The sequence below is a fragment of the Trachurus trachurus genome, assembly GCF_905171665.1.
Source record: "Trachurus trachurus genome assembly, chromosome: 19".
NCBI lineage: Eukaryota > Metazoa > Chordata > Actinopteri > Carangiformes > Carangidae > Trachurus > Trachurus trachurus.
This window is the reverse complement of record NC_139913.1, coordinates 8,747,836-8,762,780: the sequence shown is the minus strand read 5'-3', so window position 1 is coordinate 8,762,780 and position 14,945 is coordinate 8,747,836. Positions and strand designations below refer to the sequence as shown.

General features: G+C 43.5%; 1 protein-coding gene across 1 annotated transcript in view; it reads right to left on the bottom strand.

Moving 5' to 3' along the window:
- dock1 (dedicator of cytokinesis 1) overlaps nt 1-14,945 on the bottom strand; it is a 184,125-nt gene that overhangs the window by 24,277 nt on the left and 144,903 nt on the right. The window contains exons 32-40 of the mRNA XM_083994937.1: nt 12,783-12,841; nt 12,047-12,195; nt 10,756-10,841; nt 10,203-10,359; nt 9,512-9,552; nt 9,044-9,134; nt 6,707-6,826; nt 5,356-5,445; nt 4,525-4,629 (exon numbers count right to left, since the gene is read on the bottom strand). Of these exons, the coding sequence (XP_083851063.1) occupies nt 4,525-4,629; nt 5,356-5,445; nt 6,707-6,826; nt 9,044-9,134; nt 9,512-9,552; nt 10,203-10,359; nt 10,756-10,841; nt 12,047-12,195; nt 12,783-12,841 (898 nt within the window). The remainder of the gene's footprint in view (nt 1-4,524; nt 4,630-5,355; nt 5,446-6,706; nt 6,827-9,043; nt 9,135-9,511; nt 9,553-10,202; nt 10,360-10,755; nt 10,842-12,046; nt 12,196-12,782; nt 12,842-14,945) is intronic.

Here is a 14,945-nt window from a genome sequence, read left to right as displayed (position 1 = left end):
TAGTCCATCCCAGCTGAGTTCAGAGCGTCTCACCCGGGGAGAGGACTTCTGCCTAAGCAAACTGACACACTGCTAATGGCTACTACCACTTGTGCTGCTGCAGGCTCCTCTGCTGCTGACGTACAGCTACTGTGTGATGGTTTCAGATCACTGTTGTGAGATCAGTGCAGCTGAGGATGAGGACAGGACTCTATTCACGTCCTCTTCACATCTCAGCGGCTTGATCTCCTTCATGTTGTACATCTCATGGAGGGCTTACTATGAATTATTAGCTCCGTTCATTAGCTTAACAGGGATATTACACAGCTTGAAAGTCAAGAATCTTATCTGGGGAGAAAAGCCGAGGCATTTCTTTTTTTTTTTCCTTCTACGTTTCTCTCTTTCTTTCACAGACCAGTCACCGCACAATAGCTCCCACACAGCAAGCCCTGCGCTCATGCTCGCCACACATCTCAATTCTCCAATTAATTAAAGGAACTGCAGCCATGAAATGTGCCCAGGGCCTTTTCTTTTCTCAAATTTGCTTTGACAGATAAGTTTGACTAAAGTGTGTTGGTTTCCACTGCCATCTCTTTCAACTGCAAGAGGTTCCGCTCAGTGTGGATGACAACACAATGCTGCAATTTTTTTAGCTAGTGAGCAACTACTGCTTTTTTTCTTCTCTCTCTCTCTGAATCTTTTTCCCCCTGTCACTGCACGACTGTGTGCTTACTCATTAGAAGACTGCTGTTGTTGAGCAGCTTGTTCATGTATACTTTGTTAACCTAAAAAAAACTGTCATTCAGAAAATTCATGCTAAAATGCTTTGATCTTTCTCAGGTAATGGTCTAAAAACAGGAACTGAATACAGGAGAGGAGACAGTGGTTTATAGAGATGAAGAGATGATTTAAGCTTCTTTTACGACTGGAGGGAGTACGGGTGTTGTATTCCTGGCTAATGTGATGTACGGAGTAAAGATCTGCAGGAAAACTACTGCAATATCAATGTTTCTGCCTTTTGGAAGTGACTGAGTAAAATCTATGGATGCTCCGTTTCAATGTACCGCAGAATCAGATAAGGTTCAACTGACACACACACTCTGATAGAAAGGTCATCTGGTTTCATTCCAAAACAAAAATAAATTAGACGAGAGCAGCGAAAAGAGAGAGGCCTAAAAATGTATGAGCCGGGACCGGCTCCTTCAGCGTGCTCTGGGGTCCGTCTGAGGAACATTTGCAATGATGGAACATGGCAGCTTGTATCTGAGCGCCTCCTAATGTTGCGCGTTAAGATACATATTTCAAACCAACGTTCACAAACCCTCAGCTCAGCTCTTTAAGCCGAGCTCCCACAGGAAACGCAATACGGCGATTAAGTAAAGTTTAGGACGAAGAGGGGGGAGAGGAAGGGAGAGGAATACGCCAACTGGATGTAAGGTGAGGTGAACAAATGTTGAGGTTTTGTCTTTGAAATGCTGAGAACACCTTCAATGTGTCTAAAAGCTGAAAGCAACTCAGGATTCTTTATAGAGCCGACGAATACAACAGAAGCTTTCAGTCAGTCCTCAAAGCTTGTTGACAAGCTATTGTGACTTTCAAGGTTGAAATCATGACTTCAGATGAATATTCTGCGCCTGTCTTTATAATGAGTGTTTTGCTCGAAAAACAGAGGAATTTAACCGCCTCTGAAAAGTTCTCGCTGATGGAAGAGAAGCAAAGACACCTGGCTTTCACACACAAGAACTACACAAGAAAGATGAGGACCGGGGTTAGTTGTGATTGCGAAGCTAAATAAATGATATGATCTAGAGCATTTTACAATTAGCACGTACCCTAGTGTTTAACCACATTAAGGACTAATAAATCATAAGCAGCTGCATTAAGCACTCTCACATAAAATCAATTCCCATGGGGGGGCGGAAACAAAATACCTTTATCAAGAGTATTGATTTTTCTCACATAACTTACTTTCCCCTGAGGACACTGCCATGCTGCAACACAAACAGCACAATGGGGTTGGAGACAAATACCCACCACTCTATATTCATCTTTATTAGGAACTCATACATGAACATTTCCATATGTGCTCACGGGGATTTTTCTACATAATTATGAAATATAGAGAGTGTACAAATCCAGAGCGCTCGTTACTGGTAGTTTTGCTCTGATACAAATACAAGTTTTGGAAATTCCCACGGCACTGCAGAAAATTTTACAATACTGGTGAGTCTATGCTCTGATTAGATAAGACATAATTTGTTAATAAACGTAAGATAAATCAGATGTTTTCATAGAAACCAGTTCTTCTTTGTAGCACTAGCCAACACATGAAGTTGTGTTGTGTAGCCTCTAGTGACTACTTTTCTAGAGCAGCGAAGAAGAATGGATTTTTGGAGGATAATGCAACATCAGCAATTTGGCAAAATTTCGCTGTGGTAAGTCCTATAAGTACAAAGCTAATGTGAAAATCTTTCCTTTAACCTGGAGGGGTGGTGCTAGTGTTGGGACAACTGGTGTACAAATTGTTATTAATTTCTATATTTATCTTTTTTTTTTTTTAATTATGTATGTGCCATATCTGAGATTTCATTATCATATCACATCCATACAGGGTTAGTTTTTTTTCAAATTCAACAGTATAAACTTTTTTTTTTATTATCAATTTTTGCACAAGAAGTGCAAAACATGACTTGTCTCTCTTTTGTTTTTTTCATTCAATAACAATTAATACTGGAAAACAACACTCCCTTGTAATATGACATGAGGAAAAACCATAAAGGCAGAAATCAATCAACACGTAAATCAAGAGGAGTTTCCTCTGGGAAAAGACAACCTTGTGTGCTCTTGATCTGGTTCTTCCAGGAGAGGTCAAACTGCTGCAGAAAAGACTTAAACGAAAGAAAAAAGGAGAAATCACAGCTGTTCTCTGAGGCTGTTTAAATAGCCAGTTAGATTAGGCAGGTGCAGCTTGCCCCGTCTGTAATGGAGTTTCTGCCCTGCCAGATGAAAGAGGTTAGGAGGGGCGCGTAGAGATCGGAACGGAGCAAAAGACCCTCGTGAGCTGGCTGTTCCTTATAATAGAGGGAGAAGGATATGATCAAGGGATCATCACACTTGAAACTGGACTTTCACATTATCTCATTCCGTACAGACCTTCGGGGCCATTTAGCGTGTTGCTGGTGTGATAAAAATGGCTTGAATTTCTCAGAGCGAGGCCACAGCGGCGTGCCAGGCGACGGTCGGAAAACAGCTGGAACAGTGAATAAATTAAAAGCAAACAAATCGTCCTTCGTCAAAATGCCGCGAGCTGACGTTAAACCCTCTGTGGCGCGGCATCACACAGAAATTCCTGCATCAGTGAAATGTTTCTGTTTAAATATAATCTGATATGTGGACAGAGCGGGACAGCCTTCACAGACAAGAGCGATAGAGGTCTGATATGCACACAGCAGCAGCTCAGACACCGAATTAGGCCTGGGAGGAGATATCAAACTCATGTTTAACACGTACTTCATTTGTGATAAGCTGGGACCAGATTGGCACCAGGCCAGAACAGGACATTTGGAAGGAAAACACAGATCAGTTCAGGTTTACCAGCCAAGTCTACTCGGTAGGGGATTATAAATAGACTTTTAAGATGATGATTCAACATTTGGAATAAAGCTCCGACTTTACAGACAAGTCTTAAGACCTGAATGTTTTTTGGGACTACAACCCCTTGATTCAGCAGCCACCAAAAGCAATTTACAATGTGACCACATCGCTTCCTCTCACTTTGTCCTGGGTGCATGGTTTTTTGCCGCGCAGGTGGGGATAGGACACCTTGTGATGCAGACCACGCTCGCGGCGTGGAGAAAAGGGTGTTCAGCTGAAGTTCAGGTAATGGAATTAAAGCCAGCGTTTGCGGCGTGATCTGCCTTTTGATTGGACGAACTGGGCCGCGCCAGCTCCTGCTGCCATTCTCCTCGGTGCCACAGCTCTATAGCCATGTCCCGCAACAGAGGGTTGAGGGGGGATTTCTTTAGGAATAACCGAGTGAACGGCAGACAGAGAGACTCGCCTACAGCACGAGCTAAAAACAGACAGGTATCGGATACATATCAAACAAATAGACCATGAATGAATGAGAGAGGAGGAGGAGGAGGAGGAGGAGGAGGCTGGGAGGGAGAAAGACAGACCTACTTTTCCCTCAGTGAAGGGCACCCGTCCAGCACATTATCCTGGATTTGCTCTACAGTGTTTCACAGTAATGATTCACACTTTGTTTTCTGTTTGTTTTGCTGTGGAAGTGAGTAAAGCAGGAAACCAGACCAGGCGGGATGTTGAACAAGTCCGACCTGCCAAAGCAACTGAAACCCGTGGGAGCTGCAACGTGTGAAACACATATGTATGTATTGATGTCTGAGGGCTGGCTGGCGTATAAGAAAGCACCGGTAAACCTATTATCCTTTTTGACAAGTGGGCTCGCCCACCCACGCGGTGCTATCAGCCAAAGCGTGGCGGTGCCGAGAGCTGTGGGAGACGTAGGCTGATGAGCGTACTCACTCGTAGGAAGGAGGGGAAGCCCATCCCGTAGTAGCCGACGGCAAAGTAGTCTGGTTTGGGCCGGATGACCTTCACTATGTTCTCATAGAACTGGGCCTGCTTCCTCTGTTGGGGGGTAAAAGAGTGTGTCAGAGGCACAGTGAACGTTTTTTGAATGAACTTTAGTTTTAGTTATCTAGCACAAGTAAAAAAAAAAAAAACTGTGCAAGGAGGGAACGAAGCCCAAAGGGCTAGATGATAGGAGCTCCACTCCTATCATCTACTGTAGTGATAATAATACGTAAGACACAAGATAAATAATAAAAATGTACAAACATCAGAAAATTATAAACTTAATTAACATAAAAGAAAATATGGATACATAATATGGATTACATTAAAGATAATGACATTAAAGGTTAAGACATAAGATGTTTCTTCAATAACTTTCTGAAGGATGTGAAAGATAATATTGACCTCAGAGACACGTCCAAGTCATTCCAGAGTTTTTGACCTCTAAATGTGATATTAAATTGATGACCACATGTTTAACAGAAGGGTAAATGAAGATTGCCACTGTGCCTAGTTGAACTTATACACGTAATGCATTTTCTTCTTGTTTTGAATCATCTGCTTTATCTTTCCTTGGCCTTGGTTCATCTCAATGATCATTTGCTGCTTAAATTAAGTGGAAGCAAATAAAATAAACACAGACATTTCCTTCTCTCTTAAAAAACCCTAAGCAACCTCTGATATCACTGAGTAGTGAGTTCATGTCTTCTGACTCTGTATATATATATATATCTGTATTATATCATGATGGAGTAGTTCAACCACCCATATATTACTTACCAAGGACGCACTGAGCTGCTCAAAGTCAAACATTTCATTCTCATACTGCTCAGCCAGTTCCTTTCCCAAAATGATTGCCTCCTCCCACATCTATTGGGCACATAAACAGAGACAAGTTAGTAAATGGATCAATTATCGAGATTCAAGCTGAGATAAAGCATTTCCTTTCCTGCCAGCCGGATAACACAAATGATTTCTCCCAGGCGATGGCGTCAGCCTTTTTTCAAAATAAATAAATCTGAATTCTTCTTATTATGTCAATATTATTTTGTTTCTTTTCCTCCTTTGATCTAAAATACGGAAACTCAGATGCCATACTCTCGGGAGAGGAAAATTCTATCATGGCGGTGTGTTTCCCCTTGAGACTCATCCAGTGAAGTGGAGTGGTGTGACAGATATGTGCGAGCCACTCGAACATGTTGAAAGGCTTCTAAGAGGCTCCCTGACAGACTAGATTGGGCTGAGCTGATCTGGGTCAGGCTGGAGGTGGACTGAATCCAGACTGCTACTCAGATCAGCCTGCCATCAGCGAGAGCAGTGATGGCAGCGCCATCTGGGACAGTGTTCTGGACGACTCGGATGACACTCTTAGAAAGTGTCCTCAGTTGATACCGCCCTCTCTGGGGGTGTTGGTGTATTCTTGCAGCCTCTGTAACGCCTCCTGATCGCTCTGCTGTGTTTGTTTGTGCCGGTTTATCCAAGACTCGCTCAATTTGTCGCGTCTCCCTCGCCACATCCCGCTGAGTGACAGTTGGCTAGAGAACCGAGAGTGGCGGCTGCACCCCATCACTGATGACACATGCAAAAGCCCTGGGACATCATCTCTGAGAAGCTCTGGCTGCAGTTCTGCAGACCCTTTCCAAGCTCAGCTTACAGGCTGAAAAAAATAAACATTTCCCTCCTCTGGAATAAAACATGAAGAGAGTAGAAGAATAGAACAGAAACCACATCTGAGGCCCATTTGAATGACCTGCTCCTCACATCACAATCCAGAGTTGGAGTACAAAAATGGCTCTGAACTGGTTGAAAGAGAGAGAAAGACAGTGGGAGAGAGGAGCAGGAATAAAAGGTTTTAAGACAACACAAAAGAGACACATTACCACTTGTGCCATCTGATATGTGGCTTCGCCCCATAAGAGCATCAGCTGAAAGAGGAGGATTATTTACAATCCCTGTTCTATAGAGAGGGAATATAAAACTTATATTCACTCTCTTCTTTAAAACCTGCCTTCTCAGGCCAGAGGCGACGTTTAACAGAGATGGCAGCATCTAAAAATAGCATCCTCAAGAGTCCAGGATTTATCACGATTATGCCAACTATTACATGTGTGTGAATGTGTGTGTGTCTTACCTTGCCCTTGTCAAAGTAATTGATAATCTGCTGGTAGAGCTGGTCCTTGAGCTGTCCTTGAGTGCTGGCCTGGTAGCCGTCTCTCTGGGTCAGGTGGGCCGCGCACTGCTCGTCCGACCACTGCGGGAGGACAAGTTAGCATTGGGGTCAACGCTGTGCAATACGATACAGAGCAGAAGGGGAAACAGGTGACAAGAAATCGATCACTGAGTTATAGCCAATGCAAATGGGCGAGACTGATGAGTAATTCTTTTTACAGCAGATGAGAACTTGAGACTCGTGGATGAAACAGCCGTCAATACATATTGAATGCTACAGACAGAGCATTGATGTTATTCATAGCTGACACTTGCTGCTATACTGTTAGCTGCCTATCTGAGAGATTTCACACTATTCCACCAGTGCTTACGTATGTTACACCACTGGAAAACCACTTAAAGAGGAACTATGCAGAATTTCCACCTTAACTATGCTACATTTTTACCTTAATTAAACAGCTTTCGAGTAATTGTGATGGATAAATAAATGACTTGAGAATGGAGGCTCTCTGCCTTTCACCTAGTGTCTCTTGGCCGAAAACCTCCAACCCGGTGTCCCACCTCTCTAGTCTGCCGTATCATGACACAAACGCATTGCGTAACCCGTAATCTCTAGTTTATGACAGATAAGACTACACAAATATACACATCGGAACGCGTTTATGATATATAACGTTATCCACCGCTCCATGGATTGATTTCTCACTGGCTTCGTTGAAAACAAATGCACATGGCCGGGAGGAGGGTTAGCAAAACACCGGACTTGCATAGTTCCCCTTTAAGCTTCCGGGAACACTAAACATCAGACACATCCGACTCATGCAAGTAATCTTTCGTTACGAATTCTGCTTGATTTTGTGCACAGTGTCAGACAAGGAAGAATGATGTAAAACAAACAAACAGACGAAACAAAGCAAGAGTGCAGGGGAAGCCTTTTGTGCTGACTGTGCACTCCATCATACCTTTTCCTTTCTACCCTAGCATGAAGGATAATGAGGTTTCTGAGAGGCTGCAGAAGCCTGGCTTATGGGGGTAGATGGACAAATCTGATTGGCCGGTGTGTCGAGGAGGCATAATCCTATGCATCCTGCCAGGACCGACTCATTAGCAGTCGGCTTTAATTGGGATTCTGTGGTGTTGGGAGTAACCTGAGGAAGTTAAGATCTCTGAGAAAAATCTGACCAAGTTTCATCTGAGGGCTTTAGAATAGAAAAGCCAGGACATTTGCATATCCTGCGCTGGAGATGGGGTTTAAAAAAAAAAGAAGAAAAAGTAATAGCTCTGCACATTGTTGCTGCGTATTAACGAGGGGTGTTGGGACGCTTTGGATTAGGGTATTGATTTTGTTACAGCTGGGCCGCGGCAGTTTCTATCTCTAAGTGGTGTTGGATGCAGAACAATGGATCTATCATCTACCTGTCATCCTGTTTACACTCGGCCTGTGTGTGTGGACACAAAAGGAGGACAAAGATTACCTAGAAGAGCTTAGCAAAGGCTGAAACACGCAGCTATTTATGCGAATACCGGCGAGATATCGGGTGCAACCATTGTGGTTAAAGAGGAAGAGAGGAACAACTACAAATTCAACCTATGCCAAACACTGACTAGGAATAGACACGGCACTCTTTTGTGCCAGAGTCTGGAATATTTTTGGCGAGAGACGGAAACTGTTGAGGCTGAGAGCAGGTCTACATTTACAAGAGGGTGAAACCTGAAGAGAAATGCTTCATGATAGCTTATAAATATTTATGTATCTAATTTAAGGTATCGTTGTGCTGTAAGTGGTTGAAACTTTCCCCCCTGTTTTTTTTTTTTTTTTTTACACATTACACCCCGAGGGGCCTTGAACCATGTGATTTACGGTTGAGGATTCTTCTTTTCCAGCTGACAAAGAGGACAGTTAAGTCAAAGCACCTTTATCTGGAGGCACCTCGGGTAGCTGCATCTGCTTTTTTCCTTCTGCTTTGAAAAATCTCCTCACTATTTCCAGGAAAAGATCAGATACTGGCCCCTGATTTTGCGCCGGCTACCCCAAGGTGAAAAAGACGCTGCTCAGCAAATCGGTCCTCTTAGTAACCATCTCATGCCGCGGTGGGATTAAGGCGATGCCGACCTATCGCTCCGAGCCCTGTACACATTCAAATTCAAACAACTTGTGCAACACCCGAGGTTAAATGTCATCTGTTTGACAATAGCTCGAGTGGCTTTGGGTTCAGTGATCTATGCTGTTTGAGGGATTTTGTTTTTTTGGGAGAGCGTGCTTGCATGTTTATTTGTTGTTGGTATTGTGTCTGTGTACCTTGAGCAATTTGGCGTGCAGCAGCAGAGTGTAGGCAGCCTCGGTGTAGTTGTCGCACTCTTTGTGGAGGTCACACAGCTTGTACAGGTACCTGGGCGGGAAACAGCAGTGATTTCTGGGTCATTTCTGGGTCGGGCTTCTCACACTTTTAACAACAGACAGAAAGTTAACTCTCCTGGACTGATGCATCCTGACAACCTCTTTTTTTTTTTTTTTTTTTAGCTCACGTAACACTTGACAAGACAGATGGAAAAAACTCTTGACTGGTGAGATTGTGAAAATGGAAAAACGTATTCCAGCACACTCTTTTTTTTTTTCTTTTGCTGGATCTCTTGGGGGTGTGCAGCGGGGCGAGCTAAAATGTACAATATCCTTCTGTCTTCTGACAGGTAAAAAATTAGCTCAGCTCTATCTTATGTACTGTATGTAAAGCACCTGACACAAGAATGACACGAGGTTGGTTCTCACCTGATGTACATTTCCTCTCTGTCTATCTCCTTGTAAAAGTTCTGCAGGATGGAAACAAGAAAAGACATTAAAAACATGTTTAAAGAGTTCATAGATTTCCATAGACAATAACATAATACTGTCTGCAAAGGTTCAGTGTGTCATGCTTGAAATGTATGACTAGAAATTGCCGGCTTACAGATTGTCATCATGTGTTTTAAACAGTATTTCAGCTGTGTGACAAAACTGTGGACAAACGACAAGAGTGCTGGTTTTTCAGCGGGTAAACATAACGATAGGCTGTCACACTGCTCTCCTGACAACTTCTATTTTACACAACATGACTCGGCGCTGGGAGAACATGACTCAGGTAAATGTTGAATATAGGGCACAGGGCTGTGGCTGTTTCTTTTCTGTTTTTTTTTTCTTTCTCCCCAGCGGCAGCAGTCACGTGGAACAGAACTGACATTTTGGGTTGCTCCCTGGTGAAATGTCACTTCACAGAGGTGAGGTGTTTTCAGGTGAGCTCCTGCGATAACATCTTAACGCATTATGACACATGGAGGCGGCTGTTATTGTTTCTGTCTGGGCGTAATTGCATGTCATTGTGGTCGCTTCATTGAAAACTATAGCTTTCTGCTGATGATATATACACATGTCAAGTGCTTTCTACATGTCATTTCCGTGTTCACTCAGAACAGGAGCATCTTACGAGCACGTTGACGGTGCAGCTCATGCGGTTCTCCTTGTTCTCGTCGTGCATGATGGTCCTGTAGTCCAGCAGCCTCTCCAGCAGACGAACCACCAGGGTGACGAAGTTCTCGCCCGTCTTGGCCAAGTACTTGTGCTTCCTGCAGTGTTCCAGTAAACTGGTGTGTGTGTGTGTGTGTGTGTTTGTGTTGGAGTGGTGGTGGTGTGGTGATGTTTTGTGTGTGACATGCGGTTGTGAGTATGAAGGGAGAGAAGCCAGGGGCAGAGAGGAAAACAAATGTGAAGCATGTATAAGAGGTTTTTCAACTGTTTAAAATGTCAAACTTTCTCCTCTGAGGATTTGTGGATTTCTTTCTTTTTTTTTTTTTTTCCTTCCCTGCCCATGAAAGCAGAGTTTGCATCCTCATGTACTGAGAGCAAATACCACAAACTGCAATGAGAAGTCGTGTGATCATCAGCATACTGTGATTATTTTGAGGAGTGCTATGTTGCAATTAGCATTATCTAACTTGTGAGGAGCTCGGGCGTAATCCTGCCCATTAATCAGCACTTACATTTTCTGAAAGAGAACTTTGTACTGCTCGTCTCCGCGGCCCCCCTCCACCTCGTGATCCAGCTTGGTGATGATCTCGTTCTCAAACTGCAATTAGACAGAGCAGGCGTAAATAATCAGTGTAGCTAATTTTTCAATTCATTAACGCCATCTCCCTGTCTCACTCCTGCTCGCTCTCTGCATCGAGGCTCGGCTGAGGGGATCTGTGAGCTTCCACTTTTATCATCGCGCTCTCGCGGCCCAGCTGGCTGCGAGCTGGTGTTTTCTGTTCATCATTAAAGCTCTTCTTTATCTCGGGAAATTTGCTTGGATTACTGAACATGGCTACATCATGAGACACATCTCCCCCCTCCCTCCCCTCTTTACTTTTTTTGCCCTGTTGTTGCTGTAGCTTCTGGGAGTGATGCGCACCCATGTTAGCAGGCGATCAGTGTGTAAAAAAACCCTGCTTTTATTGCCCCATAACACCGACTTTTTCGTGTGCAGGGAAGAAAATTCGAACAAGAACTGAGAGTGTGGTTGAGAAAGAAAAGATATAACTGCTGCTCTCTGTTAAACCGAGGGTTTACAACACACACTTAGAAAGGGAGAGACCCAGTAAAGGGGAGTATTACTGGCTTACAGCACAAAGAGAGGTCAGGCCACAGGGAAATTCATCACTTTTCACTAAAAGGAAAGAATAAGAAAGTGGCAGTCACCTCCAATGAGCCAGATCCTGACTGACACACTGACTTAATTAGTGGCGCTTCCTCCCCCCTCCCGCCTGCAAACTGCCTGCACTACTGAAGATGACGATCTGAAAGTGGGATGCAGCTTAAACTACCACTGTCTTCAGAGGACTATTAGGGGACAGTGGAAGTCACTGTATTGCTGTATAATTTGATACTACTACAATAAGCATCACATACTTTGGGGGCCCACATGAATATCACAAAGCTGGAGAGCGCCTGAGACGTCTTATGGCGGAACAGCTGTAGCCAAACGGATTTCCTCATGCAGAAAGGCTTAATTTTGCTCCGTAACGAGGCATAACATTAAGTTCCACTTTACCGTAGCTGTTGATAATCACAGCACAACAAAATGAGATTTGCAGAATTAGCTCGTGGCTATGAAACTTTTTTTTTTCCACACATGGGCTATCCCTCTGCACTGTTGACTCCCAAACCAACACCCACTGCTTTTCATAAAGTCATTTTTTTCTCCCCTCCCATTATTCCTTAGAAACAACTCTAATTTTCTATCCTGCGTCGTCGTGGCGCCACAGTTATTTCCCCCCGTTTCTGAACACGCACCCGCTGGAAGCTGCATGTGAAGTGGAACTCGCACTGCATCATGTCGAAGAAGATGGGGATGGTGGCCTTTCGCAGCTCGATCTCAGGGACCAGCGTCATCTCCAGGATGGGACCCACCATCTCTGGGATGAATTTGATCTTGTGGGGCCCTTGGAGGAGGAAAAAAGAAAAATACATATAAATATAAATGCAGAGTTATACTACACAGCTCATTTGCAGACTTCAGTTTGGGTGAAATAAGTTAATCCTAACAGGGCATGAATAATCCTCACTGGTTTTAAAGTAGCTGTTTGCAGCGAGTGCAACAGAAATCCAGCTCCCCGTGTTTATTAAGTCTCCTCTCGTCAGATTTTTCCGTAACAATCATGCGGTAAATAACTTTAAACCAAACAACCTCATGAAAAAAAAAACAGCAAGGGGCTCATTAAAACCCAGTGAATGAGTCAATCTAATCTGGTGGAAAGCTCTAATTAAGGGATCAGATGGTGTAGGTTACAGTGAGAGGACTGTAAAGGAGGCACAGGTGCCCAAATCTAACGCCCCGATCCCTGTACTACAATCCCACTCCACTGAGGCTTGACTGCTCCTGAGTCTCTCTCTCTCTCATCACACAACATAAAGCTAATTAACACATGATTGTCTATATTTAGCTGCTAGCTTGACTTAGCTGGCAGATAATCACAAACACAAATTGAGAAAGTGAAAATATTGACAAAGGAGACAAAGGAGAAATTACCGAGATTGTACCACATGTCCCTGATTTCGAAGCCAATCTGTCTCCTCATGTCCTGGTACCTGAAACACGAAAAGACAGAAACGGTTAAAATAAAGCAGCTTAAGTTAAAACCGTGGCTTGGATTCAATGGTAAACTCAGTATATTACTCTATACCAACACAAAACAGTGATTGCTGACAACAGATAAAGCCGTATGCATGAGGCCTGGAACTCCTGATGTTGAACAAACATGGCTTTGTTGTGTTTTGGCTCTGCCGCAGACACCAGAAACAAAGTCAATGTCAGAGAAATGAGAGGAACAAAGAGAAAGTGAGTGAACCCAAAAAACTAATACAAAAAAAAAAAGACAGCTGCTGTAGCATTTCTGAGCGCTGCTCTGCTCTGATAGAGGTCCAAACTCAAGATCATATATAACATAATATCCTTTCCTTTCCCTGTAAATGGTGGAAAACAGTTCCTAGAGTCTCATCTGTGTCTGAGGTAACACCAATTCAATGACACTGAGAATATGTTAGTAAGAGGAGGTTAGTTTGTTGTATTTTTTTGGAAAAAAAAGCAAATGCACATAGATGTGTTTTTTTTCCCACTGATGCAAGTTCACATCACACTGTGCACACATGCAGTCAGCATGCTGTCAGCTACAGCCTATATCTTCTCATCTCTTTGTGGACTTGAACACAGAGAAGACAAAAGGACAGTTGACATGCAGCAAAGTGTTTGATCAGACAGTCTTTGTTGGTACTAGCTCTCTGAGGTCAGCTTGACGTGTTAAGAGCCCTTACAAGAAACAAAGATTTTCAAAAGAGGCTGAAACTCTTTTGTAAATGAAGGCTTATAAGCTGCATTGGCCCAAGCTCTGCCACGTCTCGGTCATGAACCGATCTCCGTGGCAGCTTGGGACCTGTCTCTCTCTACACGCCACGCCACACTGTCCCCCCGGTCACGCAGAGGACAAACAGCGAAGTGGAAAGGACAGAGAGGGAGAGACAGGCAGTGAATGATGGAGAGGCTAACAGGAGTGGATGGAAAATAGTGGGCAAAGAGGCAGAGAGCGAGTTTCTGTAAAAAGCGATCGCATGAAACAAAACTAATGGCTTCAGTTCTCTTGAAACAGACGAATAAGAAAAGAGAGCGAGTTTTGAGCCTGGAGCTGTTTTAAGATCAAGAATACAGTGGACACAACGAAGACAGCGATCCCCGGGGAGCTATTTCATTCAGACCGCCTTCACACTCTCACCACTGGCCTGGTATGGCACACTTTAGCTGCACCATTGCCTGCTGAGAAGTAATCAGATGTATTTTCACTGGTGGTTCACCGAGGGGAATAACTGCACTGAACCGCAATATTGTGGCTCTGTTGTAGAGCAAAGCAAAAATAAGGCTGCGCGCATACACACACTGGACAAATCTCATAAATATCCCTCTGTTTTATATTGTGTTTAAGCTTTAATCAAGTCTGTTTATTTAGCTGCCGACGCCACACAACCTTGTGCAAAAACTGTGAACTGGCAAATCTGAACCGCCTCTACTGTATTGCTGCTGTTCTGAGGCATGCTGCTTCTTGAAAATGAATTATAGCAAATTTGTGAAAATGTCTAGTTATAGTAGCACAATTTGGTAAATCCAAAGCGTGCTTCAGGAACACAATGCTCCTTTTTCATTGTAATAAATATTAAAGGCTTTGCAGTGTGTTAGCTCTATTTTAAAGCTCCCATATTTTCCATTTTTATGCTGTTTTATTTTAAGCAAGTACCACAAACTATCTCACATGACGTGTAAATATAGCAGCTTTTCACAGAAACTAAAGTGTACAAGGCTGGATGGTGGGTGCAGGTGGGCGGGGCTTGGGGCATTGTGTTGTCACAAAGTTACAGAAGTCCTGACAACTCATTTTACAGCACTATTTCTGGACACGGGCCGTGTGCAGTTTTCTGTGGACTGAGCACTTTTGATACTTTCACATTATAAATATAGAAACTAGACCTATTTTATAATTACAAAAAAAAAAAAAGACCTGGAAACTTCACTCGCTGCAATGTGGGGCACAGTCATCAGCACAATAAGGGTCCTCATACATGCAGTTTTGCAAACTGTTCTTTTGAAATTAAATGTGGTGTCAGAGTCATCAATCATGTTCTCCTCTCTGGAGCCTCACGCCCTCTC